The sequence below is a fragment of the Streptopelia decaocto genome (assembly GCF_964273445.1).
Source record: "Streptopelia decaocto genome assembly, chromosome: 11".
NCBI classification, from domain to species: Eukaryota; Metazoa; Chordata; class Aves; order Columbiformes; family Columbidae; genus Streptopelia; species Streptopelia decaocto.
Window position 1 is genome coordinate 15245882 of NC_138666.1, and position 27046 is coordinate 15272927.

The 27046-nt window shown below is 38.4% G+C and overlaps 1 protein-coding gene across 8 annotated transcripts in view; it reads right to left on the reverse strand.

Annotated features, from left to right (window-relative positions):
- Positions 1 to 1749: 1749 nt before the first annotated feature.
- Positions 1750 to 27046, reverse strand: part of ANKRD27 (ankyrin repeat domain 27) — a 54671-nt gene continuing 29374 nt past the window's right edge. For 4 of the 8 annotated variants that reach the window (XM_082063237.1, XM_082063239.1, XM_082063236.1 and 1 more), the window contains exons 13-29: positions 22869 to 22958; positions 21908 to 22035; positions 21364 to 21446; positions 20487 to 20602; positions 19617 to 19709; positions 19052 to 19249; positions 18681 to 18740; positions 18470 to 18589; positions 15800 to 15844; positions 11767 to 11889; positions 9837 to 10034; positions 8721 to 8840; positions 7475 to 7696; positions 6537 to 6645; positions 5428 to 5509; positions 4798 to 4870; positions 1750 to 3507 (exon numbers count right to left, since the gene is read on the reverse strand). In XM_082063237.1, coding sequence (XP_081919363.1) covers positions 3235 to 3507; positions 4798 to 4870; positions 5428 to 5509; positions 6537 to 6645; positions 7475 to 7696; positions 8721 to 8840; positions 9837 to 10034; positions 11767 to 11889; positions 15800 to 15844; positions 18470 to 18589; positions 18681 to 18740; positions 19052 to 19249; positions 19617 to 19709; positions 20487 to 20602; positions 21364 to 21446; positions 21908 to 22035; positions 22869 to 22958 — 2133 coding nt within the window. In that variant the 3' untranslated portion in view covers positions 1750 to 3234. The remainder of the gene's footprint in view (positions 3508 to 4797; positions 4871 to 5427; positions 5510 to 6536; positions 6646 to 7474; positions 7697 to 8720; positions 8841 to 9836; positions 10035 to 11766; positions 11890 to 15799; positions 15845 to 18469; positions 18590 to 18680; positions 18741 to 19051; positions 19250 to 19616; positions 19710 to 20486; positions 20603 to 21363; positions 21447 to 21907; positions 22036 to 22868; positions 22959 to 27046) is intronic. The other 4 variants (XM_082063240.1, XM_082063238.1, XM_082063242.1 and 1 more) reach the window with 3 other exon arrangements.

The following is a 27046-nucleotide window of genomic DNA, read 5'->3' on the forward strand; positions in this document are numbered from 1 at the left end:
GTACTAGTGGGTGTTTTTCCTTTTATATGAATATGGTTTAAAAGTATTTAAACAGTTATTTTTGTTTCATTTGGACTAGACTGGGCATTTTGCTTGTGTCTGTAATGCTTTGGATTTATTTTAACTTACAACCTTTTGCAGATTAATCTGGACCGCATGGCATCACGTTTTGCAGACAAATAGTGTCATGAGGTTGACTTCAGTCTATTTACACTGTGGACTGCTGGGGGAAGCTTCCAGGGGCACTCCCTTCAAATACTAGTCCAGTTTAGCCCTTGATCATCATGTCTTTGAATATTAAGGTGTTTTTTTAATTACAAGCTTGGTTAAGCGTGTAAAAGGAAACTTGCAAACTATTTCATCTGCCTAAATAATTTGTTACTCATTATCTTTTCCTAATTTAGATGATAGTGGAACTGTTTGGCATTTAAGTGCTTTTTTAAATACATACGCTACCCATCCAAAACATCTGGAAATAAGCTTTATCCTAGACTGGACACTGAATAAAACTGAAGCCTGGCTCACTCACCGGTTCACAAGGACAACTGTTCTGATACTGTAATAGAATAGGAAACTCAAGTTAATGCTAATAAATTAGTACTTTTTTCTATAAAACTCTAAAGAAAAAAATATATTCTCTTGTTAGATGTCTTAAAATACAGATTTTGTTAACTAGGCAAGATGCACCAAGTCTGCATTAAGTTTCCTTAATAAGCTACTACTTTTTTTTCTTGTTTTCTTGCAGATATCTGTTTTTGGGGGGCAGGGGGAGGAGAAGTTTTTCAAAGGCATCTGCTACATTAACACTTGGCCGAGTCAAATTAACCAATACTTATATAACCATTCATATCAAGGCTAAAACTTGAGAGAGTTGCAGCTGTCTCACCACTTGCATAGAATACAACAGTATTGAACCAGCTGTTTTCAATAACCTCTTGTATTCAAAAGTTGCTTTTAATAGGACAAAAACCCCAACTAAATAATGAGTTCACATCTTGACACTTATCTCTAACCCTCTTCAATGTTATTTAATGAGCTATCTTAAAATCTGTTTCCAAAGCTCTTCGAGCACACTGTGCCTATTATTAAGAATTAAGAGAAAAGATGATACTGAACACTTGGTGTCACTGTTCTAACTCCTGGTCTGTAGTCACAGCAGGCTATTATGTACCTAAACTCTGTAGCATGCTATCACCAGTATTAAAAAGCTTATAAACTGATTTTTCTCATCCATATTGTCAAGGTTTAAGAATTATGTAGTTAAATGCACAGTATAATTAAAACACAAGCAAAAATCTCATTATGTAGTTTGGACCTATGGATCTCTGGAAGTTTACTTGTATCTTAAACTTTTAAAGTAACATCTAGGCTAAGTGACTTACTCTAGGTCATTGTTATAGTATCACAAGAGTAAAAAAACTAGGTCATGTGTTTTTCCTCTTGGTCTTTTGGCTTGTAATAGCTGAACATCCATCCTACTTGTCTTTTTCTAATGGGGAGGTACAGCTAGAGAAGTGAAAAGGTTCAGTTTCACTGAATGGTACAGCTCTATGCCTTCAATCCAAAATCACCCAGTCAAATAACAGTAACCCATGAATCTGGGAGGAGGAAGGTCATAGTGAACTGCCAATTCCAACAGATCCCTCAATTTAGACATAGACGTAAAGTGAAGTCTTGAATTGCCTACAAAAACAAAAGCAAAGAAATGACAAACTCAATGCTTTGAAAAAAAGTCGCTCAAAGAAAACAGCATTTTCAAGAGTTATTTTACTAGTTTTTTCGTTCAATCATTTGGCACAAATCCAAGGCACATTAGAAAATCAGATGAGCTCATAAATTATTAGAAAAATAAACCCATGACCCTCATCTCCAAATGTCCATACGTGCACTTATTGCACATTTTACCTCTTGGATTAAAAAGTTACTTGAAAAAATGACCAGTATGTATTCCAGCTTTTTACTTTGCCAGGCAGCTTCCTAATACCACAGTTAAAAGAAATACAATTATTCATACTAATAGTTTAGGAAATAAAATGCAAGCTGGATGTGATGAGCCAAGAATAAAGAATCCTGCACTTAGAAACCTGGCTTGTGCTATTTACGCTTCTCTTACCGCAACTGGAACAGTAGAAAATGAAGAGTGAAATCTAAGCAGCCATCTCGTAGTAACCTGCAAACGTTCAGTTCTTCAGTGATCACCTCTAGGAATGGGGTGATATTTGGCCTATTGCAACAAATGCTTACCCACGGGAGATTGGGATAATTAGAATAATTGGATAATTGGAATTTCACCTTTTTAAAGAGAAGTCCAGAGCCGGCTCCTAAGCAGTTTTGTCTGCAGATGTTGCCCAGGTTCAGAATAGTGAATATTTGTGCATTTTTGCATTACTTGCTTTAGATAGGGGAAAAAAACCCCACATGCCAACTTAAAACAATTTGGTGTATCCTTATACATGCTTGCTTCTGCCTTTTTGTTTAAATTCAGCTGTGACCAGCAAGTCCAAAGCTCAGCTTTGTCAAGGCTTTTTCCCCAGTATTTTGGCTCCTGTATAAGAACTTGCTCTTGCAGATCCAATACAGGGGATGATTGCAAAGGCATTAGCAAGTATTATATCCCTTCACATTAATAGCATGTATACATTTCTAATGCAGCATCACACGTGTTATGGACTATTGTTTTCCCAGCTACTGAAATATACAGAAATATATACTATAATTGTTTGTAACATTACAATAAAAATAGAGACATTTCAATTACCTCTGGCAATAAATACCTTGTTATCCAATATATCTTTATATATATATATAAATATATATATTTATATACTTATCCAATGTAGTGATAAAAACTGAAAAAGCAAAAATTATTCAAAGACTTTTAAAAACAAAGCGGGTGGCTGAAAAATACAATATGGGGTTTCATTTGGTTTACTGTTACATATAGTTTTTTAGTAAGTGCTAAGTAAAATAGGAAAGTAATTTTGCTGCCAACATCTCGGTACGTCCCTGTTTGCTGAGATCAGGAATGATCCGGCTGTGCAGTTACCTCCAACATAAACAGAGGATTCGGTCTTTGAAAGCACCAGAACATTCTGTTTCTGCTGCAGAGTCGCCCCGTGTTCCACGCTGTGACTTGCACGTGTCAACTGAATTCTTCAATATACAGTGAAGGGTTATTGAAAATTACCACCACCTCCTTCTCCAGCTTTTGACACCAAATTTGTACTTCCCTTGTCAATGTGTTGAAAGCAAGTCATTGCAACAGTCTCTTGACGGTGAAATACTTGGATTTCTAGGGCTGGATAAAATATTATCGCCGACATTCTCTGCTGAAAGAGGCACATTAACAGTGTGTCTTCGGTGCATTAATTTGCTCCTGTGAGGAACTTCGGTCACGTTGTCATGTTTCACAAACTCACCACTGCATCCTCTGTCAACCTTAACTTTGCTCTGGTCCAGCGTTTCAACAGATTTTAACTTGGTTTTATCAAAGCTTTTAATAGCTAACTGTGAGGATAGAAAAATGATATGTTAAAACCATTGCCCGCTTTCTTCTTTACAAAGAAGTGAAATGAATATAGCGTTTCTTGAATAGAACTATCCCGTGAATTTCATAATACTCTTTATACTGAGAACACAGCCAACAACAGTAGCACAGTCTGTAGGACAGTAATTGTATTTGGTTTACATATGAGAAAACAAGAAGAGGCCAACCTGCCCCAGGCTGCACATAAATCAGCACCAGAACTGAAAAGATAACAAGGGCATCCCAAAACTTATTGTCGCTGCACTATCCTGAATATCATCTTAACTCTTCTGAACACCTTCTGTAACACAAGTCTCGAGGTACTTGAACTGAACAGCCATTTCTTTTCCCATTAAGAACATGTAAGTGTTAGTACAGGCGGGCTCAAGCAGGCACTGCTGAAGGCAGAGGCAGAAAAACCCGCCCCGACAGCCCCCTTAAAGACTCTTTTCAGTCATTCCAACTATTCCTGTCTTCCATATCTGCTCCTGATTTTTCCTTTTCAGAGTGGGTGGCTCTCCTTGATTACTGACCACCCTGCAAACGTTAAAATAACAAGAGAGAAAAAAGAAAATCCAAGGATGCTAATGGCAGATTTTCTAGGAGAAGAACTAAAGGCAGAAATCAATTATAATACCGTTTTACTGAAATAACGGCAATCTAGAAAATGTTTCTGACTAAGATTATACATGTGTAAATCCACTAACAGTTTAAAGCTGTATAACCTGTATATTCATAAAGCCGTGAGCCACACATGGTTTAAGTGCTATATATCATGGTCACATTAGACTTTTGACACCTGCTGTACGTGCATGACATACTTCACCTCCAGTGATCCACAATTACAAAATCTAAATCCCACATTTAATTAAACAAGCAGATTTATCATGGAAACTCCAATTTTAATCTGGCAAATTTCTCTCTTGTAAATGCATCTCTGTTTGGCTATCGCTGTAGAGGTTTTCAAGCCTTAGTATAATGCAGGTTCTGCCAGACGTGACACAGACAACGAGACAGAGCTCAAGGCTGCAGTAAGAGGCTTAAGAGGTTTAAAAGTAAGAATAAGATGTTTAAGAGGTGTTATAGAAGCACCACTGAAGTTTGAATAATGATGAAACATTAACAATTTAGCAAACAGGTCAGAACTTTGGGGATTCACTGACCACCACTAGTAAGAAAACTTTCCTGCTATATGTATCTATATTAATAGCAGACAAAACAAACAGAGTCGCTCTATTATACAAACAGTTCAAGCAACTATTTCCTCTTACCTGATGCAATAACTGGTAGTCAAAATTAGGAACACTTTTATCTCTTGTTATTGTTCTCCGTAAATGTTTTGCTCTAAAAAAATATTTTAAAGAAATTAAATTTAACCACATAAGCCTTTTCACAAGATTCTCAATCACAACAAATCCACAAGGCGGCACTATCTCAACAGAGAAAGGCTGCTACCTGACATCTCAGAATGCCAGCCTGCTACTGTGTTAGTTTATCGCAGAGTAGACATTAGTAGACACTAACGTCTAAAAAGATCACAGACAAACCCAACCACTGACTGAAGCGCTAAGATAATATTTTTAAGGCAGTCTGGCTCTGAAATTCCAGATTTATGGTGCACCAAGTATTAATGCCAATGAAATTGTACGTATGTTTGCCAGTTCTCCTTCCCCACCAGCGTTTCCCTCCTGCTGCCCAGCACATCACTGCTGTTCACCCCAATGAACCCCTGCCTGGGGATCCGCTCCTGCTCGCCTCGCAGGATTCACATCCACTGTCCAATTAGTCACATGTGATTCATTAACAATGCCTGACCCACTGCTGGGCTTTATTAATAGTTGTATTTCTTGTTTGCTTATGGGAAACAATAAACGTACTTTGGAGGAACCTTCTATGCTTACTTGTTAAATCTGTTAATTGATTGGACCAGTTGAAGTTGTCTGCTTATGGGATCATCGGCTTTCTCACATGGCTTAGAATTCACTAGGGGTTTAAAAGAACAGGCAGCTAATATTACAACTGAGTCACACTTAGGAATTAAAAAAACCCCACAGTTCTGAATCAAGAGAGGTATCTACTAACATTAGATTTAAATTTTACAGTAAAACTATAATAGTAATAACTTGAATCAGAGTCCCAATTTATCTTTGGAAATTTTAAAGCATTTTAAGTCGCAGGAGTAAGCATTCATCAGGTAAGCATGACTGGCCAAGCTTCTGAAGAAACCATGTAATTCTGGACTTTGAGGCCCTTAACTCCAATTTTTACAAGCCTGAACTAAGTACCACACAGACACTACACCACCTCTTCATTAATATTACCTATTCATGCCTTCTGTCATTCCTTTAGAACTATTCTCATAATATTTGAAAGGACTGTATCAGTCTTGGGCATCGGCATACTGTGATTAATTTTGGTTTGGTATTAATGGAACATTCACAATCTTTCCTAGGGAAGCAGGCAAGAGTTATTTTGAAAAGCCTGACGAGAACTCCTGGATGCTGAAATGGGCACCCCTGCTCCCCATCTGCCCCAACTCCTGCTTAATGGTCCACACTGTTACCTTTGTAGCTCTTACTTCTGTCCCGTAATATGAGAGACAGTAACTAATGGAAGCATCACTCCCTAACCTGTTTTAGGGCAAGGTAAATGGCAACTAGAGACCATTTAAATTCATCTGGTTTACTTTGCACTGAAATGGACAATTATTACATGGTTAATTACATCATCTCATATGTGGCAAGTTTTTTTAAACTTTAAATGGTTTTGCATATAAAATTCACACACACAACCCCCCAAAAAAGTGAAAACTGTGTTTGTGGCAATATCATTAATATAATACAAAGTCTGCTGCATTTAGTTATAGTATTTTAGCAGTTACCTGTAATAAACTTGCAAAACAGTTGTTTGTCCTTTAGTTATATGTAAATCTATTACATAAAATATTTGATGCAGTTGCACATGAATTCCTAAATCCCTTTTTATTCATACCAGTAGAAATGACATGTACCTTTTCTTCTTATCTTGATAGTAGCGTGCTGCTCACACTCCTTCCCTCTCTCTGCTGATACAGGCACACAGCTGGGTGCTGTTTCCAGCAACTTAATGATATTTGAATTCTTAATTTTAAAAGTTTCCGTTTTCGCCATTGTTATAGAAAAAGAAGAACATCAGTACAATTTAAGATTCTAGTCTATGCAAAGTGTGTTAATTAATTGCTGTCCAAATTAATGTAACCGTTAAGTAACGCACACAAGAATACCTCATTATCAATACGAACTTTAAATTGTATCATTTTGAGTAGGGACAAAATCAGTGTGCCACAAGTTGCACTGTACCAGAGTGATGATTGTGGTCTTAACCTATTGTTTTAAACTTTATTATTTACAGTTAAGCTAATTTCAGTTTAAATGGTAATACATGTGCTAAAATGGATCCAGTACAGAATTTTGTGGTCATTATGCTACATCTCAGAGGCCATTTAAGGGCATAAAGATAGGGACCATACATCAGATAATTTAAAGAGTAAAATAATTCTTTATAATTTAATTTACATATTATGTTATTGCTGTTATTAAAGGGGAATGTCAGAGTTATTGAAGACAAGATAAAACATGTCAGATCCATGAAGGGCAAAAGATAGTAGATGGAACAAAGAAGACTGCTGGCGCTGTAACTGATTAGCAGGTGTTCATTTTCCCATGTTCAACATTTCTTCTGCTATCATTATTAGCATAGATTTCAGTGTCATTTTCATTCACATATGTGCTTTCATTCTTTCTAGACTCACCCTTTTTGTCTAGAATAACTTGTTTTAGAAACACACAGCGTTTCACATACAACAGGTACCATAGGGTATGTTGTACAGCAAACAGGCATCTTAGTCTACATCACGTATAACTGCTGAATACAGACACATTGACCAACGCTGTTGTGATAAATAGTTACATTTGCCTTCTTTCCCGAGTTGTGCATATGGAGGTTTAGAAACGAGCTCTGGGCACTCACGGGCTCGGCGCAGTCGGCCGGGGTGCGGTTCCTGTGGTTCCTGACGTGCGGCACCGCGCCGCTGCGCAGCAGCAGCTCCACCAGCGCCTCGTGCCTCCCCAGCACCGCCTCGTGCAGCGCCGTGTTCCCCTTGGCATTGCACAGGTTAACGGCAGCTCCACGCTGGAAAACAACAGAAAATGAAGTTGTAAAGACGGAGTAACATGACATGGAGACGGGACATTGCTATTCTGTTTTTTTCGCCTTTATTTTTAATGCATACATCTGGAATATTGTGTCCAGTTGTGGCCCCTCAGTTCCAGCAGGACAGGGAACTGCTGGAGAGAGTCCAGCGCAGGGCAACAAAGATGCTGAAGGGAGTGGAGCATCTCCCGTGTGAGGAAAGGCTGAGGGAGCTGGGGCTCTGGAGCTGGAGAAGAGGAGACTGAGGGGTGACCTCATTAATGTTTACAGATATATAAAGGGTGAGTGTCAGGAGGATGGAGCCAGGCTCTTCTCGGTGACAACCAATGATAGGACAAGGGGTAATGGGTTCAAACTGGAACACAAAAGGTTCCACTTAAACTTGAGAAGAAACTTCTTCTCAGTGAGGGTGGCAGAGCCTGGCCCAGGCTGCCCAGGGAGGTTGTGGAGTCTCCTTCTCTGCAGACATTCCAACCCGCCTGGACACCTTCCTGTGTAACCTCATCTGGGTGTTCCTGCTCCATGGGGGGATTGCACTGGATGAGCTTCCCAGGTCCCTTCCAACCCCTGACATTCTGTGATTCTGTGTGATTAGCAATCACCAGTTCAACAATAAGCCACCTGATCATATTAGTTCCTCCTCTCAGCTTCTTTCATTTCTGTGTCTATCTACCGCACATTCCAAGAGATATTATTAAAAAAAACCAAAACCACAAAAAACTCTATGTGAAAGCATCATAAGCAAGAAAACCTAGCACCTGCCACAGAAACGTTCCATAAAAACATCGAGCTGTACAACGGTAAAATAATATTTATCTAATAAAAAAAAAAAAACACATGAGGGGAAGGGATTGAAAGGAGTTAGATAACAAATACTCTTATTTTTCCCTAAGTAGTTTTGACAGAGAAATGCATAACTAAAAATATTGATCCCGAGTACCGGGTAAGCACAGATATCACATAAGAAATACTATTCTGAGCGTTCTGTTTTCAGTGATCTTACCTGTAACAACAAGGCAGTAGTCTCATACTGACCGTTCAAGCATGCATAAATTAAAGGAGTATTCCCATATATATCCTTTTTATTTTGTTTAGCATTATAATCCATCAGACACTTTACCACCTATTGAAAGAAGTAACAAGTCTTTAATTTAAGACACCAGCTAACCATAACCACGCAGTGACAGCCTTTTTTTTTAAAGAGCTTTCTTTTTTTACATCTAGAATGACAAAGAGATGGAAGAAGAAAGGATGGAGAAAACAAGTCTCATCTTTGCCAAACAGACAATAACCACAAGCATGTCTTCCTATCATACTAATTTTCATATTTTACCATACACCTTTTAAAAACACTTAAGCAACTGGAAGAAAGGCCAGAAAACAAAACTCAAGGTATGTAAACACATACATAATAACTTCAAACATCAAAAACAACCTCCCACAGCAACAGTATCCTTTCTCCCTTTTGAAACTCATCAGAACACTTGGCCATTCTTTATATTGTAAACACCTCATGAAATAACCTTCATTAACCTACAAGTTTGAGTTGTATTCTCATTTTCTTCTTGCTTCCCTAGTGCTTTGTCTCCCTATCATCTTCACGATTCCCTCCATTTTTGCCTCTTGCACTCCTCAGCTCCTTATTCTTAAAAACCATTTTCCACATTTCTGCATATTCCCATTTGCCTCTCTGCACCTGCTTTGTCATGATCATTATTTTCCCCTCTCCTGTATATTAATATCCTCCCCTCATTTGCTCGTGTTGCTCCTTCACTGCTGACACTTCCCTGACTTGAAGTCAGGGCTGCGGTTTCCAGCTGCACTTGGCTTGGAATCTCCTTACTGAGTGACTCTGTTGAGGATACAGAGGAAGATTCAGCTGCACAGGGTATTTTTAAAGTGTTTGATGTACGACAGTAGCTATTCACATTTCATTAAACCACTGTTCCAGGTAATTTAGGAAAGAAAAGGTGCCTACTGAAACTGTTCCAGTCAAAAGATCCCCTTTCTGTCTGGAGATTTCAGACATTGAAAAAACAGAATCACCAAATTAATTTTCTCTGTTACATCGTTGGTGAATTGTTGGTAACAGGTGGGATTGATGAAGAGGCGCAGTTACCTGAAAGTGACCTTTCTGGCAGGCCAGATGAAGGGGAACGGCGTGCTTTGCGTTCCTGGCGCTGCTGCGGGCTCCGTGCCGCAGCAACAGCGAGACGAGCTCCGAGTGCCCGTGCAGCGCAGCCATGTGCAACGGCGTGAAACCGTCCTGGTTCGAAACATTGACTCCAAGCCCGTTAGCAGAGATCCTTCCAAACTTCTGTTCAGGAAAACACACAATAAAACCGTATCGTTAAACACGCTGCCTTCTGTTGACCAAAAAACAGCCAAATACCTGCTAAGTATACACAAAACAGGTAGATGGAGATTACAAGAACTTCTGCTCCAGAGCCTCGTTTGAGACCTTCAGGAAAAGAGTCAGTAAACCAGAGCAGCTTGGTAGTATTTTTCAACAGAAAAATGAGTTATTTTTTCCCTCTTCTCTTCCAACAGGATAGCTTCATATAGAGAAATTCCAGGCAAAGTATTCATGATATTAAAAACAGGCTAAAGTAGCACAGGATGAGACAGAAGTAGAACTCTACAGCCGTTAGGATGCTCTTACATATGGGGAGTGTTAATACTATGAGTTACTTTCATTTATACAGACATTTATGCTCTTGGAGACAGACACTACACACCTATTTACTGCTACATGAAGCTCGAGGTAATGAGGATACAAACTAAAATTAATTTTATTCATGTGGAAATAACACTGGCCCAGAGAAGAGACTCCCATGAGGAGTCAAGATAAGGAACCGGCCTGGAACACACCTCACATAGCAGTGCAGAACATCCTTTTTCAATCCCTGCAAGCTGTGTAGGTGCCTCACATTTACAGCAGCAGACAATCTTTCACTCTGCCTGTCCTCAATGAGCTTTTAAACGTGCGCCTACCTAATACAGGGGTTAAGATTAGTTAACAAATTCCTTCTACTTTTCATTCAGGAGGCAAATTCCACAGCAAATGCTGCTCCTTCCCCTGTTATCAATAAAATGCACTTAATGGCCTGAGGCTCTGGCATCTTTAGCAGGGTACACACGTTATCAGAGAATAAAGCACGGTGTGAATGTGAAGCATTTAAGGACGAGCAGCATACTCTCTGCCTGCACAAAGGTAGTAGTGAGGAATTCAAGTTAAGCCATCTCACATTTTCTCTGTTAAGTGACATGGATACTGTTACCTCAAAGTAGCCAATACACTGAACATTTATACTTTGGTTTGTTTTGTGATGATTTATCCCGTTCTGTATACCTTCAGACACAGTAATACATTTTCTTCCTGAAAGGAAAGTAATTGGTTTTCTGTGTCCAAGAAGGTGGGATCATTCCTTATTTAGATTAAAAAGAAAAAAGTGTATCGTAAAGCCTGATTCTCTTCTACAGTTCGTAATAAATAAAGGGAAAGGAAGCCTCTGCAGTTGAAAAGGAAGCCTTTGAAATTGTACTTAATCTCTGAATAGGTTTTAGGTGTAGCTTGTATGAAAGATGTCACACAATCTAAAAAATACTTTATCAGCATTATATTGATTATAGGATTAGCAGGTATCCCTTGCTAAACTGAATATTAAGGAGATACTCTGTGACAGTTAGCAAAGTAAACTAAAAAAGAGAATGAGGAGAAACTGAGGCTTAGAAAAAGATTTTTTCCCATCTTTCAAAGTTGTCCAAACCTTAATAACAGCAGTTCACATATTCTAAAATCAAACTGCACATTTATTTCACTCTATTAAGATACTGAGCAAGTCTCTGAACACTGTTCCTGTATCCAAAATTTTCTACGGTTCAACTAAAAAGAGAACAATTTCATGACATCAGATGAACTCTGTTATGATCTATATGTATTTGTTTTTTTAGGCAGAGGTGCTGGGCAATATAAATGCTATTTCCCTAGAGCTAAAATTACATTACCAGAACATAAGTTATTCCTTTTACAGAATGAATATTCCAACCTTTTGTGCTGGCCCACATTTTGAGCACTGGCATAATGGATGGCAGAATTCTGGTTTCGATATACTGACTGTGTCGTCCTCATCTTCTAAGTCTTCTTCCATCCATTCCAAGAGATAACGTACCTGGAATAAAAAGCAAGTCCTCTTGTAGAGTCCAAAGGTTCTGTGTCCCAATAGATTTCCATATGTAAACAAGTGAGATTTTACAAACACAGACTTGTGAGTATCCTGGGGAGAGTACAGAGCTACCTCCTGCAACCGCTGCCCACAGGCCACATTAAAAAATGTTGTTGACCAAGTTCACCAAGTACAGCAGTGAAGTAAATGTTAATTGACTTTCTGCTGCCTAATCAAAACTTCAGTCTTGATTCTCAGGCCCTCCAAATCCTTTCAGCTCAGATGATTTGTGCAGGCTCATATCAATGTGAATTTTGTTTCATCTTTTGCTTAACAAACGTAAGTGACAAGTATGACAACATTTAACCGATATACACAACTATGCAGCGGCACTGACTTCTCTGATGTTTGCAATGTGCAAACATGGGGCTTACTGCATGTTAATTTTACACTAAATTCTATGCCACAAAGAAAAGCTGTTTAAGAAATACATTTTTACTTCGAAATTCATTAATCCACTGTAAACTAAAGACATGTTAGAATTAGCAGTGACTGTATTAAGTCTCCATTATTGCACCACCTGGCAATGTTAAGCCTGACGTCTATCTAGTGTATCATGGTCAATGAGACAAGTCTTTCAGAAACTCAAGGCAAAGTGGGAATTAAATTGGTCTCATCACGCCAGGGACAATACGTTATCAGTCACCTTTCTGTAGCTGTGTGAAAAGGGCCGAGATCACGGCACTCAGAAACCGAGACAGACACACACTGAAGCACCTCAGAAAATTGCCCATAATCTCCCTTTGCCAGTTAACTTGTCATCTAAAACCTTCTTCACATTGCAGAGTAACACACTTCCAGGAATATCTAGCAGAGCACCCCAGGAGCACTGTACCCTGTATGCCAGACTTTTCACTGCTCCACAGGATTTATTTTATACAAGAGATTTGTTTGTTTGTTTCGTTGGTTGATTTTTTTGGGGTGGATTTGCACATACCCATTCCAGCAGAACAGTCAAGACCAGCTGGGTGGAAGGAATTTCAGAAGAGTGCCCAATCCACTATTCTACACTGAGACTATGTCAGTTCTTCCTTAATACTGTTGGCAGAAGTTTGAACAATCTCTTCCCCAATACTTTTACCACAAGAGGTTCTGTGACCTTCCAAGTCTGTTCTAGTGTTATCCCACTCTGATAATAAAAGGGTTTTTTTTTTTATTTGCTTGGGTTTTTTGTTAAATCTAAGTATCTTTGTTGAAAGCTGAATGGTTCACCCATCACAAAGGGGCCGTGGTGTAGACCAGACCACCAAATCCAGTCACTGAGAACTGATGCTAAGCAGCATTGACTACTTCTACACCATCCTTTACTGACTTAGAGCCACCTAAAGGCTTTGTTCAAAGCAATACACAATGGGCTAAAACAACTCTGAACAGTATCCACCCCGAATGGAGCTATCATCATCTTCTACCAATTCAGCAACCACTAAACATGTCAGAATACACTTAGGGAACCTCTCTCAAAAAAGCTTCTGCATAACTCTGAAACGCATTTTAGGATAAAGCTTAATATTTTCAATACAGATACTCCCTCCATACTGTCTAAAATACTTCTTTCTCACTACAGACATAGAAAATAAGGGGGCTAAATTTTATTTTCAAAATGTAGAATTAGTTGCCATTGAGTCCGCTAATTAAAACAACTCGCTGATTAACACCATTCTCCCAATCTGAAGCATACTTGCTTGAGAAGTCTACAGGCGCTACGATGATGACAAAGGTGGTTTTCTGGCTTCCTGAACAATCACAGCATAGTACTTTTTTTTTTCAAATCTTCCAGTTTCATAGCACTTTTTTTCAGTGCCTCCTCTTGCAAAGCTCAATGGGCTGTCACAGCAGGAATCTACAAGAGCGCTAATGACCCTACTGCTGCTTCTGTTCCTATGGAGACAGGACTCAGGCTGTCAGAACAAGATAAAGTGTTTTTAAATAACTGTGGTTTTCTAATAGATAAGCAAACTGTAACTTTTGCCATCCAACTGGACAATTCTCTTTATAATGAACAGTTCTACATGAACTTGAGTAATGTGGCAAGTAAAGCCACAAAAATCGGGAGATTCTGTCACCTGAATGCACAGATTAGATTTCTATATGCTTTTCGTCATTGACATCTGTTGAGCAGTGCTAGATGCTAATTTTTCATCAAAGTATAGCACTATATTTAATTTTCTTCAAATGTTTTCATGATGCAGTTTAGATTTTAACACAGTCTATGAAAAGTTAATTGTAATACATTCAGGTTTACTACTTGACAGGAAGATGGTAAATATCACCATCGTATGTATTGCTGCTTCTTAAAATGACTTAAGGGCTGATCTGGTAATAATTACTAAGATTAAGTTATACTGTAAAGTAGGATAATGGTATTTACTTAACAAATGAGCTGTTCTTTCCTCTATCAGTTAATAAATTGTTTCTATCATCTAACTGGAATAAAACGTGACAGAATCAACATTAGCATGGTATGTATATTGTGATGCACATTATCTATCTTATTCTGACTGTGTGATGCTTCATTAGCATCTGTAACTCCTGAACATGTTTTTCAGAACACGTGTCCAGCAGAGAGACCCTGCATTCCCACATGGGTTCACGATCTTGTTCTGTGAACTACCAAACAATTAAGACATGTACAGCCTTAGACATCTTTCCAAAGACAAAACTTCTAAAGATTTCTGTGTCCTCTTCCAGTCTTCCAGCAGAATGACACTGAAAGCGCCTTGTTGTTCACATTTTCAGGAATAAAGGGAAATAGTAACTTCATGTCAAGTCAGGTGGTGAGTATCATCAATTACAATACATCAACTCTGAAACTGGTGTCATTATAGACATGAGCTATCTATTTGAAGGGAAATCCAAATTACAGAGAAGTAGTATGTCCATAGGATAACTTCTCTGTACTGACTGGCATCACCTAAGTTTCCTCTCTGTATGAAATATTAATAGAAAACTATCACAACAAAATATAAGAGCCCATTTTTAATTTATAGTACCTATGCACAATTATTACATGCAGTAAACACACAAGAAAGAGTAGACAATATTCAAAGCATTAGAGAACCTGGCCATTTAGGAATCAAAAAGCATTTGTGGATTTAAAAACACTGTATTACCGGAATGCCAAGTCAAAAACCCACAAAGCATAAACCCCACCATTCCGTTTCCAGAACGGGTGCACAGCATGGCCGCTCGAGCACAGGCTTCAATTCCCGTATGAGAAACGATATCACATACCTCTGTGACGCAGGAACAAGCAACTGGGAATAATAACACGTTCTATTGGATTTGCTGTCAAAAACCAGGCTTACCTGAAAACTCATTTATTTTGCCTTTTTATTGTTGCTGTTTTGTGCTGACTGCATATCCAGTCCAATATTGTGACATCAGTATATTATCTTTTTACAGTTCTGCAACACACCATGATCTTTATCTAACAACGGCATTTGACGGTTCAGCTTGAGCACCTGCAAACAAATAAATTGCTCCTTCCCACAATATTTCTTTTCAATGTGCCTGCCCTGTATGTTGTTCTTCCCAAGTTCTCTGCATCTCCTAGCGGTGATTTTGCATACATTTTTACGTAATGGCCCTTCACAAAGGAATTACTCCATTTAAAGTAATTCCTTTAGTGCAAGCTGTCAGAGAAATGTCAAAATAATGGGCCTTTAGACACTGTGGATAAAATAATTCGGGGACACGGAGTGAATATTCTTTGTAGAAATTGAGCTGAATTTGTTTTTTGCCGAAGGAAAGTATTACCTAAAGCATTCTTCATTTAACATTATTTACAAGTAACTTCATCCATTTGAATGAGGTGAATCAGAATTCAACCACATTCAACAGTCATGCTAAGACTCACCATTTCCAGATCTCCATCAGCAACTGCTCTTAGGAGTTTTTCCACCTATGAATGAAGAAAACAATTTATTTGCTTTGTTAGTATTGGTAGTAAGCTGTACACAGAAAATCCTGGGTTTTTTACTAACCTCCTAAGATCACATGGTAGAATTACTGCTAGCCCATTCCATACTTATTGATATAAAGCAAAAACCTTCCTCCTTTATGAAGTACAAAAGCTGTGCAAGGCCTGTGGCCATTCGATGACCTCTGACTTGCTTAGTTAAGCGGTATTACCTAAAGAGAAGACATGTAGTCCACACACAAACAAAGCCACGTAAGCTGACATAAGTTACAATGCCGCTTCAGCAGCAGCTGACCACGCATTTCTGTTGTGAACCTAACCTTAAAAACCCCTACTCGAGACAAATTTCTACTCTTATAAACATAAGCATTGTTTGGACTCTTGCTGAGCTACTACAGGTGACCAGAAGCACCAAGGATGGTAAGTTTTGCAAGTTGCAGGTTTCATGGGCTAACAGCTACAGTCACATTTTAATCTTTATCTGCAAATGACTATGTTGCTGATTGTGACAGCAGTGTTTGGGAAAGCAAACAAGGAAGCATGAGACTAAAAGGTGGTTGTGTTTTACTGGTCTGGTCTCTTCAGGTTTTTAACAGAAGAACAGGACACATCTACAGGTGAAAGATCAGACGCCAGATTAAATCCCTCCATCCATTTTTATCTCTTTTTAGTTTTATTTTATTACTACTATTTTATCGCTACCTTTCTAACACCAGGTGAGGCTCAAGGAAGTCAATGCAAGGCACTCAAGGCAGGATTCCTCTTGTCTAACTTTGAATGTCTAGAAGTGAACTGTCTAAACCTAAGCCAGTCATTTAAACTCCCTCTCTGTTAACCACCAAACAGAATGCAGTCAACAAATGACACTCAAATGCAACTCGGGTCTAACCAAGCATGTTCAAAATTAATTTCTCTCCAGAGAAATTAACACATCTGAAGTTAGGTAAGCCAAATCCCAAACTCTACACATATACATCTAACATGGACTATATATAGAAGGGAGATCTGTGCCTCCTATCAATTTCCTCATATCACATAGGATAATGTCACCGGAGAACATAAAGGTATTGATTTTCAGTAGCCAGTCTTATCACATGTAAGATGCCTCACGGTAACTGCAAGCGACCCACAAGCTCTGAGAATTTCTCTCCAAAAGGAAGAACTTCCCTACAGTTTTAAGAGCTGCAATTCACTCAGAGGCTCCGTTTTTCTGTTGCTGAACAGAAATTGTGCAAGGAGTTATCAGTTCCAACAGAGGAAGCTGTTTCACTCTCTCTTCTCTAAGTTGTAGACCAGTCAGATACAAGACATACACCATGACTGGCTCATTTAAGCGAGGAGTGTAATTCATCAGCAGTATTGATTAATAAACATCTAACTGCATCCACATGGTCTAAGCCTTAAAGTCTGGAAAACTGATCCTACTATCTTCCCATTACTTCCAGAGGCGTCCCCTTCCCTGAGCTTGCTCAGGCCGGGATCCTGGCCCCTGTGCTTCGGAACAACCAGAGCCGGGAGCACACGTGAAACTGGGCAAACAGCGACAGCCTAAAGCCGGATTACAGGAGAAGGTCAATCTAAGGTGTAAGCTGCTCGTAATCTTTTTCCCTGGTTTGAACTACAGTCTTAGCTCTTGGGTGTGATATATTTGTTCCTTCAAGGAAAAATAAATCCTCAATCTATGAGGTGAACTTTTACATTCAGGTAACTTTATGTTAAGACTTTACTTGGAGCGCTTGACTCCGTACAAACAAGGGGGCACACTCCTATGTTGAGGCTCTCATAGAATAACTGATGATGAAGCCTGAGGTAATACCTTCCAGTCAAACTGTACATCTTTGAGCTTCTTGAGCAGTTTTAGAAAATGGAAACTTTGGGTAGGAGAATAATCTTCTAAAAATAGCAGAAAAAATAATTTGAATGGAGAGGTGATATGGAAACAAATACACTAAGGAAGTCAGTCTGGAAAAAATGGAGCAGCAGGACTGGGAAAAAAATAGAGATGATACCACAGTCTTAGGAGGGGATAAATGGCAAGTATGGATCTGAGGTTCCACTTGAAAAAAATCCAGAGGATGGCACCTTGGTTGGTATGGACAGAGCAAAATCAGCAAACACATGTGCACGATATTTACTATCAAGTGTGTGGTTCTTCATATGACAAAAAATTTATTTCCTATGCCTATTTTGAAAGCTTGTCTTAACATTCTAGTTTGTTGTTTGCCAGTATGCCTGTACTAGGCTCTTTTCCCTGACAGATTTTGTAACCTAACAGTGGCATTTAAATCCTGGACAGGACAGCAAAGTCCTTGGGGCACTGATTACCATTATAACTTTGCAAACCTCAAATTATGTACTTAATTGAAATAAATCTGAACAACTACTTCAAACGTGCTTTCAATTCTTCCCCAGAACTAACCAGCAGAGCAGCTGATACCATACAAAAATCAGGGTTTAGATACTAAGACAACAAGCACCCGAGGACAGATACATTTCCAAACCAGACAGAAGGTTATTCCTGAAGAAGCAGTTAAAGCAGTGTCGCAAAATATCACTCTTCTAGCTTCCTTCACTTCGTTTATTGTCAAACTTATACCTCAGTCTTACCTCTTTATAACTATTTTTTACTTCTTCTTGCCTAATTTCAGTTGATGCTGATGAGAGGCTTGAGACAGACGACCCTCTGCTGAAGGTTTCTGCTGAGAGCTGAGGAGACCTAAGCGGTGACTTGAAGTTGCGGGGGGGAGAAAAGTTACCTATCAGATTAAGCAGGTTAAACATAGGCAAAAAAAGCTTAGCAACTTGCACTGGTTGTTACCTCAGAAGCGCACTGTCCTCTTTCAAACGTTAGACAGTTTAATTCCATCAATGACAAAATCTGCATAAAAATATTAATAAAAACAACCAATGTAACTTCACTTAAAGAGGAATTTACTGACTGAGACGCAACCTAATATTAGTAACAGATTATGACTGAGCAGATTAAAAGCATGCATTTACAAGTTTATGTTCTATACCACAGGTTGTATTCATGCTGTTACATTCAAAACGTGACCATTCTTCCTTAAAGGCAAACATATGTCTTCATTTTAATAATACCAGACCCCAAGCTCCTATTAGCAAGTAAGCACCTACACTGCTGTGAAATCATATCAGACAGAAACCAGGCTGGAGGACAAAGAGGAATACCTTGGAATTCAATGCACACTGTAGGGAAGTCTCTTTCATGCGGTTTTGAATTTCTGGATTTGCCCCATTTTGCAAAAGCACTTCTATGATCCCTTGATAGCCCCACCGAGCAGCTATATGAAGAGGAGTATCTCCCTTTTCATTACCAATATCTAGCCTGCAGGAATGCACATCATAGTAGACTAAAGCTTTGACGCACTGGAAAGAAAAGGAAAGTTATCAATAAATTCTAGTATTGTCTCTCAATTCATAAAACAAGTGCAATCCTAAAAAGTTTTTTTCATTGCTGCTCATATAACGCATTGCCTAAAGGGCAGGCTTTCACACTTCAGTGTCACCAAAGAGTTAAACAACCAACATTGCATAATATTGGTATCTTTAAAGTGAATACATACTAAAAATTGCTATGAACTACTGAACAAAGTCCTCATTTACAGTGTTAAATAGCCTCCAAGTCTTTTTTTATTTACTTTTTAAAATATGTAAGTTTAGTACAAATTTGCATCACAGTTTAATTCCATTCCATTAGAACGCCCATTTAGTTTGTTACAAAACAATTACTTACATCCTCATGACCGTAAGTGCAGGCTAAATGAAGTGGAGTATTTCCATTATTGTCCTGAATATCAGCACTTGCCTTATAGTGCAACAAGAGAAGCTTAAAAGAAAAAGGAAAGTAGACATTTAAGTAACTAAAAAATTAATGGACAAATAATTGTTATTCTGTGGATTCCTTTAGGTTTGTAGCATGATGAAGCACTTAATGAAAAACTAGCTATGTCTCTCCTGTTTCAGACACTACCCTCTTGGCATTACAGGACTGGTTTTCCCTACTCTAAGAACCAAATAAAAGCTGCTTCTTACATATTCAGAGCTGTCAGTGAAAAATGAATAACCTACTGCAGCAAACACTGCAATACACACACTACGTGATAGTTTATCCCATATTTAAGAGCCTATGTAAGTGAAGAACAGCTGGATTTCAACAATGCTAATCAATGAATCTTGCATATACAAAATTCAAGTACACAATAATTAATGTAGTTACAAAGTCCATCCTGAACACAATGTGAAGTCACTTTGTTCATTCCAATGACTGCAATGGTTCTTAAGAGCAGAGATGTCAACAGGCTCTCCATTTGTACTGTGTATTAGAGATTTGTATTAATAAAATGGATTAATTATCAGGCACACACAGCTGTCAATTGCCTGGTTATTAGAAATGGCTGAAAACCTTGCAGTATAGGAAAAAATAAAATATCATGCAAACTACAATGATAAAAGAGCCACAACTCTGTCAGTGTACACAGTTCTGGTAAAAGCTTCTCAGAAGACCTAAATGACAGTAATAGTAGAACAGCTCAGTAAGAGTCCTATATTTATCGTTTAGGTTAAGTATTTCTTTTTCCTTCTAATTAAGCCTTTTGGTGCTTACCGTAACATTTTGATATCCCTTCTGACAGGCAAGATGAAGCGGAGTTGAACCGTGGTAATCCGTAGCATTGACAACAGCTCCTTTGGCTACTAGTAAATCCACGAATGCTGCTTGCCCTTGGAAAATACACAGACATTAAAAGAAAGAAGTAAACTTTCCACGAGAACATTGCTAATTTTTAAATTCAAACACGAACTACAAACCAAGATACCCTGTGTACTATGTTTCTATATACCGTATACTCACTTCCTTAGTATTTGGGGGTTTTTTTCTTACAGATTACTCAAGGTTAAAGCTCCATAAAAGAACCTCCAGCTGAAAGCAAGCTCCGCTTCTATCTTATGAGTAAGAAAATAATAGAAAATAAAGCTGTGTCACACAAAGCACTCTCCTACTAGGATTCAATAATTCAAAAAAGAAATTATTAAAAAAAAACCTCACTAAGAAAACTAATACCATCTTCTAATAAATGTAAGATCAGTGGCACAATGAACATTACAAGACAGGAGCTGGTAGAGGTCTACCATGCACAGCCAGGTGCCGGAGAGAGCAAAGATCCACTTCTCAATATGCCAGTTCTTTAAAACAAGACTAGTTTCTGATGACACACCTTTAATTTTTCACAGCTACTGTGGTAAACACTTAAGCAGGAGCAAACAGCCAGGAAACAAATAAGCAATAACTTAGGCATAAGAAACTCAGCTTAAAAGAATATACAATAACTTCAGTCTGCACCAAGATATCAGTTTACATAGCAAATAAGAACAACACAATTTAATGTAAAATTCACTCTTTAATGCAAAATTGGAAAACATGCTAACATAAAAATAAGGAACATAAGGACAGTAAACACTGGTGAAAAACCACCACCACTCACCACAAATAGCAGCTATATGAAGTGGTGTGTATCCTCGGTCATCTCGGGAAAAGGGAGTGATAATGGAAGGATCATTCAGTTTCCTTTAAAACACAATAGTTTAAAAGCAGCTCAGTTACCTACGCAGCAGTGGTAAGGAGGAGAGAAAGAGAAAAATTGCCAAGGCTGACACAAAATGGATTCTGGAACTTTCTATCCTTTACCCTTTTCTCATTGACAAATTATTCTATATAGAGTTATATATTTTGTTAAGAGACACGGTTTTGTCCAAGATGTTCAAGTCAGGTTCGAGAGAAGAAACATTCCACACCACATTTGCCCAAGGACATGCAGCCTCCATCACAAAATTGGCTGGTTCCAAGGCATTCAGTATTCTCCCAATATATCTCGTGCTCCTTCAAAGCACACAAACATACACTCTCTACTACATCCCAAGTGTTACCAACTTACTCCATAACCAGAAGCAGCTTGCTTTCTAAAGCAAACCTTGGATGAGAACTTTTATGTAGCTTTTTATGTATTTGTGGAGATGAAAAGTGCTTACCCAGAAACTAGTTTCTCACATTTGTCGCAGTAACAGAGCGGGTGACACATTTTCTGTACAGTGTCCTTATCACTGTCACCTTGACTTAGTAATCGCTCCACTTCCTCCTGATTACCCGAAGCAATATGCTACAAAAAGCCAAGAGAAGAGAATAAGAAACCAATTTAAAAGTCTCTTTTTAAGAAGAAATTAAAAAACCAAAAACACCTCCCCCCACCACACCCCCCAAAAAAACAGAGTAATTTACTGAAGCACAAAACAAAAGGAACTGATTATAAAAGATGTGTATTCAAGCATTAGAAAGCAGAAATGAACAATGTCACAGCACAAAACCCCATAATGGGCATTCAGTATTAAAAAGAATCTGTTCTTGGCTTACTTCACTTTCTATAAAAAATTAAAGCAATTCCTATTGTTCTCTTTAGAGTCAGTCATGAAATTGAGCTCCCTCTGTTCAAAAACATTTCTTAAAATTACCAAGTCTGTAGCCATAGGCTGTGAACACATATAATTAGAAGTTCTGCTTTGTGTCCTTGTATAGGCAAAATTCTTTCAGAATGACAATATAAGATTAACACACAATATGAAGGAGCTGTCAGGTGATCACATTTAAATTATTTCAGAAACTCTGTCAATGTCAAGTCCTAAAAGCTGTGAGAGACAACCAGATAATAATATCACATCTGTGCATTAAACAGGCAAATCAACACCAGCAGCATTTAATCATCATTTGCTTCCGTATTCCTTACAACATGTGCTGAAATCCGTAAGATTATATTAACTTGGTAATGTTTTGGCACAGAAATGCACTAGATTCAAAACACTTTTAGCATCTACTGAAATATGTTCTGCAGTACTAATGCAATTAACACTGCATTACATTTCAGAAAATTGCTGAAAGAAAGGGATATAGACATGCAGTATGTAAGTACATACATATTCTGCCATAAAAGTTATTAACCTTAAATAAGCAGTCTATTGGAGTAGCAGACATCTGGGACAAGTTCATCCTTTGTCTTAAAAGCAGCTTGTCACACAGTCTCTCAGATTCCTGCAAATAAAATATATAGATCCATTATTTACATGCTCATTTACAGGCAAAAGTAAGGTACCTTAACAGTGGAATTTACTTTAAAAACATCGGACACTGTATTTTCCACTTACAAATCACCAGATGCGCATAAAACCTAAATCAGTTTCACATTTAGGACTCTGAGACTTGAAGAACCACACACCTGCTGTTCAAAGACAGAACAAGTAGATGTTCACTAGAATATTTCTTTACTGTAATTCTCCACGAACTAACTGAGCCTTAAGGAAATCATGGTTGTACCATCTAAAAAAGAATACATCAAAACTAGAAAAGACATTAAAATGACAGCAAGAGGTGCAATGCAGCTTTCTTATGAGGAGAAATTAGGATTCTTCACTCTGGAAAAGATTTCATTGTGCTACAGCGGGTCTACAAAAATCCCAAAAAGTCCAAAGCAAACATGCAAAGAATGAATATTCGCTGTTCCTCGAAATGTAAGAACCAGGATGCCCAACAAAATCATCACACATTAGGTCTGGAGAGGGAGTAGGGAGAAGAGAGGGAAGAAAAGATGTTATTGTAGAACTCATTGCCACGAGGTGTTGCCAAAGCCAAAGAGCCATCTACTGGGGACTAATAAAAAGAGATGACCCAGATGCAACTCTAAGACTCTGCTGAACTTTTTGTTACTTGCTGGTAAATAGAGGATTGTAACAGGTAAAGCATCCCATTGAACATCACAGGAAATAAAACAACAATCTAAAGAAAACACTTTCTAAGAAAGTAGATGGAAACGCACACAGTTGATTCTGATCAACTGCTGCTACGGTTGGTATTATCATTTCTTCAGATGTTATTTTTGGATAGCGACCACCTCCCTAGAAATAGAAGGACTCTCAACATCCATCAAACTGAAGACCATTGCATTTAAGACAGATGCCTACGTATCAGATAAACTTTGATGGTTTAGTATCTGGGCTGTAGCTTCTGCAATTAAGTCTGTAAAGACCAGATATGAATAAATAAAAAAAGTCCAACTCACTCTTAACATTAGTAAGTCATCATGAAGTTTAAAAACTTGGTGAACTACAAACAAACAAGATCACTTGAACACTAAAATAAAGGGTTCAGATTTTCTAGAAACTGGATCACTCCTTTCAAAACCAACACAGATGCCGCTCATAAAGCTCTCTCAGAAAAACCCCATTGTAGAGCAAACAGTGTCATTAAAAACATGTTTGTGAAGTCTAAAGATTTGGATCTGTATTCCACAGTAAGCTGTTTGTGCCTAGATACATGAAGAAGATGATATTCACCAATCTTTTCAAACTGAAGTACTCCAGCTAAAGATACGCATGCATATCTTTCCAGAATTACAAAGCACGTAACACCGGTCTCCTTGGATAGATTCTTCAGCGTGACGAGTAATAACTTCCCTAAGAAATATTTGGTCCAAAATTTTACTAACTAGAAAAAACATGTTAAAGCTTTACTGCTGATACAAGTTTCTAATCAGAAGTTCTAATATGAATGCTCAGACAGATTTATTCGCTCACTACGAAAAATCTAAGTAACCACGAGCAAGACCTAGTGTAGCTCTGTACTGTTCCTTCTCCAGTGTATTTTACAAGAAAAGTGTTCCCCAGGAAGAAAAATTCTTTTAAAGAGACAGTTGAGGCAGCAAGCAACATGCAGAGGTATTATATTATTCATTATATAAAATCAGAAAAGTGTCCATCCCAGATGAAACTACGTATCTTCAAACGTGCAATACAGAATGGCGGAAGAATCGAGTATGGGTTGAAGTATATAAACACTTTTGGGCCTTTCAAATACAAAAGTCACTTGTACCAGCTTTATTTGCACTCCAGATATTGAAAAAAAAAATAAATTGGTTTGAGAGGGAGTCTTGGGTATTTTAAATCTACGTTGTCTGGAAAAATACACAACCAAACATTAGTCTTTTTATCTAACACTACTCTCTATAGTAGAGAAATACAATATTAGTATCTGTAAGGGTGTATCTGTATAATGACCTGTCCAAGGTGACTTACAAAGATTACAACTGACAACTTGGGGAAATCATCTCCATTCCCTTTCCCGCTCCCCATACTTCATTACCCTCAGCCTCTCCCACCTGCCCTTTCTCCAGCTTCATTGCCACCTGCGGCCCTTTCCATACAAGAACCAAACACCCATTCCCCAGTGGCTGGCTCCAGCTCCTACAGGTACCTACTTCAACCCTCAGAACTAGAGGGTCTTACTACACATTAGTTGTGCATAGGAACATAACTAAGGTCCAACACTTGTTAACTGGACTCCTAATTAAATAAGGTTGACAACTTCCAGAAAATAAAAATGGAATTTCTCATGCTATCAGTGACCTGTTCCTCTCCTTCCCACATCAAAAAATGTCCCTCTAAGACTTGCATGACCTTGGGTGAAGGGATTTGGCAGGTGTCTCATGTGCAATTTTCCCACTGCCATAAGGGTGATGATATGCCCATTATCCCACAGGGTACAATAGTTTCTTGCTGAGTTTTCTTTATGTATTTAGCTTCGTTAGGGATTGAACAGCATTACTCAGCTGCCAGAAGCTCCATTTGAAGCCAGCTATAAAATTAAGTGTAGCCACATGAGGGGCTGTAATGAAGCCCCAGGGTACAGCAATGTTCCTGCTCACTTCAATCCCACAAGCCCTTCCAGTGCCATCTGGAAAAGGAAACCATGGGGCATTAATGTGACAGCTGCTGTTGCTTTGAACAGAAAGATTATTTCCTTTTACCAGAAAAAAAATCCCCTTCACCAGAGAACAAAGGAAATAACTGATAAGTTCACAAACAGTAGTGCTACCCTACCAGAAATTCCTACCATGTTCCTCCAGATCCTCACTACCTTCTTCCAATTCCTCTTCATTTTGTGCCACCTCCCTTACCCGAGACTAAAGGGTGGCCAGCCTAGCTCTTTCCTTTTCAGCTGTGCTAAAGGGCTAGACTTCATTGTCTTCAAGGTTCTGCTGTGTTCCTATCTCAGGCCTTCAAGCCACAATGACTCCTATGAAAGGCCATGTAGATTGAAGAAGTTCCTGCTGCACACCCTGTATGCACATCAAAGTGAAAAAACAGAGGCTGGCACTCTAGGGCTGGAGTTGATCCAGCTGAGGTATAGATAGAAACACTTATCATTTGCTCATATATTCCTTAACATTCTGCGGTGCAGACACTACCATAAGCAGTACAAGTCCACCCTCAATTAGCCTTCTCAAATATGGAGTTCATCATTCAAGACAGATAATGTATTTCTTTGGGAGATATCTGAATATGAGTGGCACTTAAGTTATAATGCCCCTTGAAGGAAACCACAGTATAAAAAAAAAACTGTTATCCTTAACTATATAAAGAGAGATAGGACCAGACATTTAATAGGAAACAGTTTTTATTCCGCAAATTTAAGAACAGGGTTTTTTTTTCCAGCTTGCCAGCATTGTTGTGGAAGACAATCGTACTTTGTTTCCAGTTCTCCATGCAGCATCCCAGCATTGCTGGTTGTGTATCAATTGTTTATGATAGCCAAGCAACTGCAGGAAGTAAAACTGTTTGGCAAGTTGTTTTCCTTTTAAACTAACATTTATTTTTAACATAATTCAATACAGCATTACAGACAACAAATACCACAGTCTCTTTACACAAAAAGTGTCTTTTTTTCCTCTCAAGTGTACAAAAACTTATGCATGACAGGTTCGTGGAAAGATCATAGAGAGAAAAAAAAAAGCCAAAACATCAAAAGGCTAAAATGTTACTTTAAGTGCTTCTTTAAGATTGTGTCCCAGGTTGTCCCATCCCAAGCCCTGCACACTGAGCCATTATTCTGGCCCCTGCAATTAGATTCCAGTGCTTTGCAGTTGGGTAGACTGAGACACATTGAATTCACTCTGGTTCCACGCTCACTCCCTTTGATTTCCACATCAGATCAGGAAAACCTAATTTTGCAACAGTAGAAACTTTTATAGGAGCAGTAAGACTGGCTTACTTTACTAAATAAGCTACAAAGTTCTTAAATCATAGAAGTGTCTGAAGTCACACCAATATCATCCTTGACTGGACTGC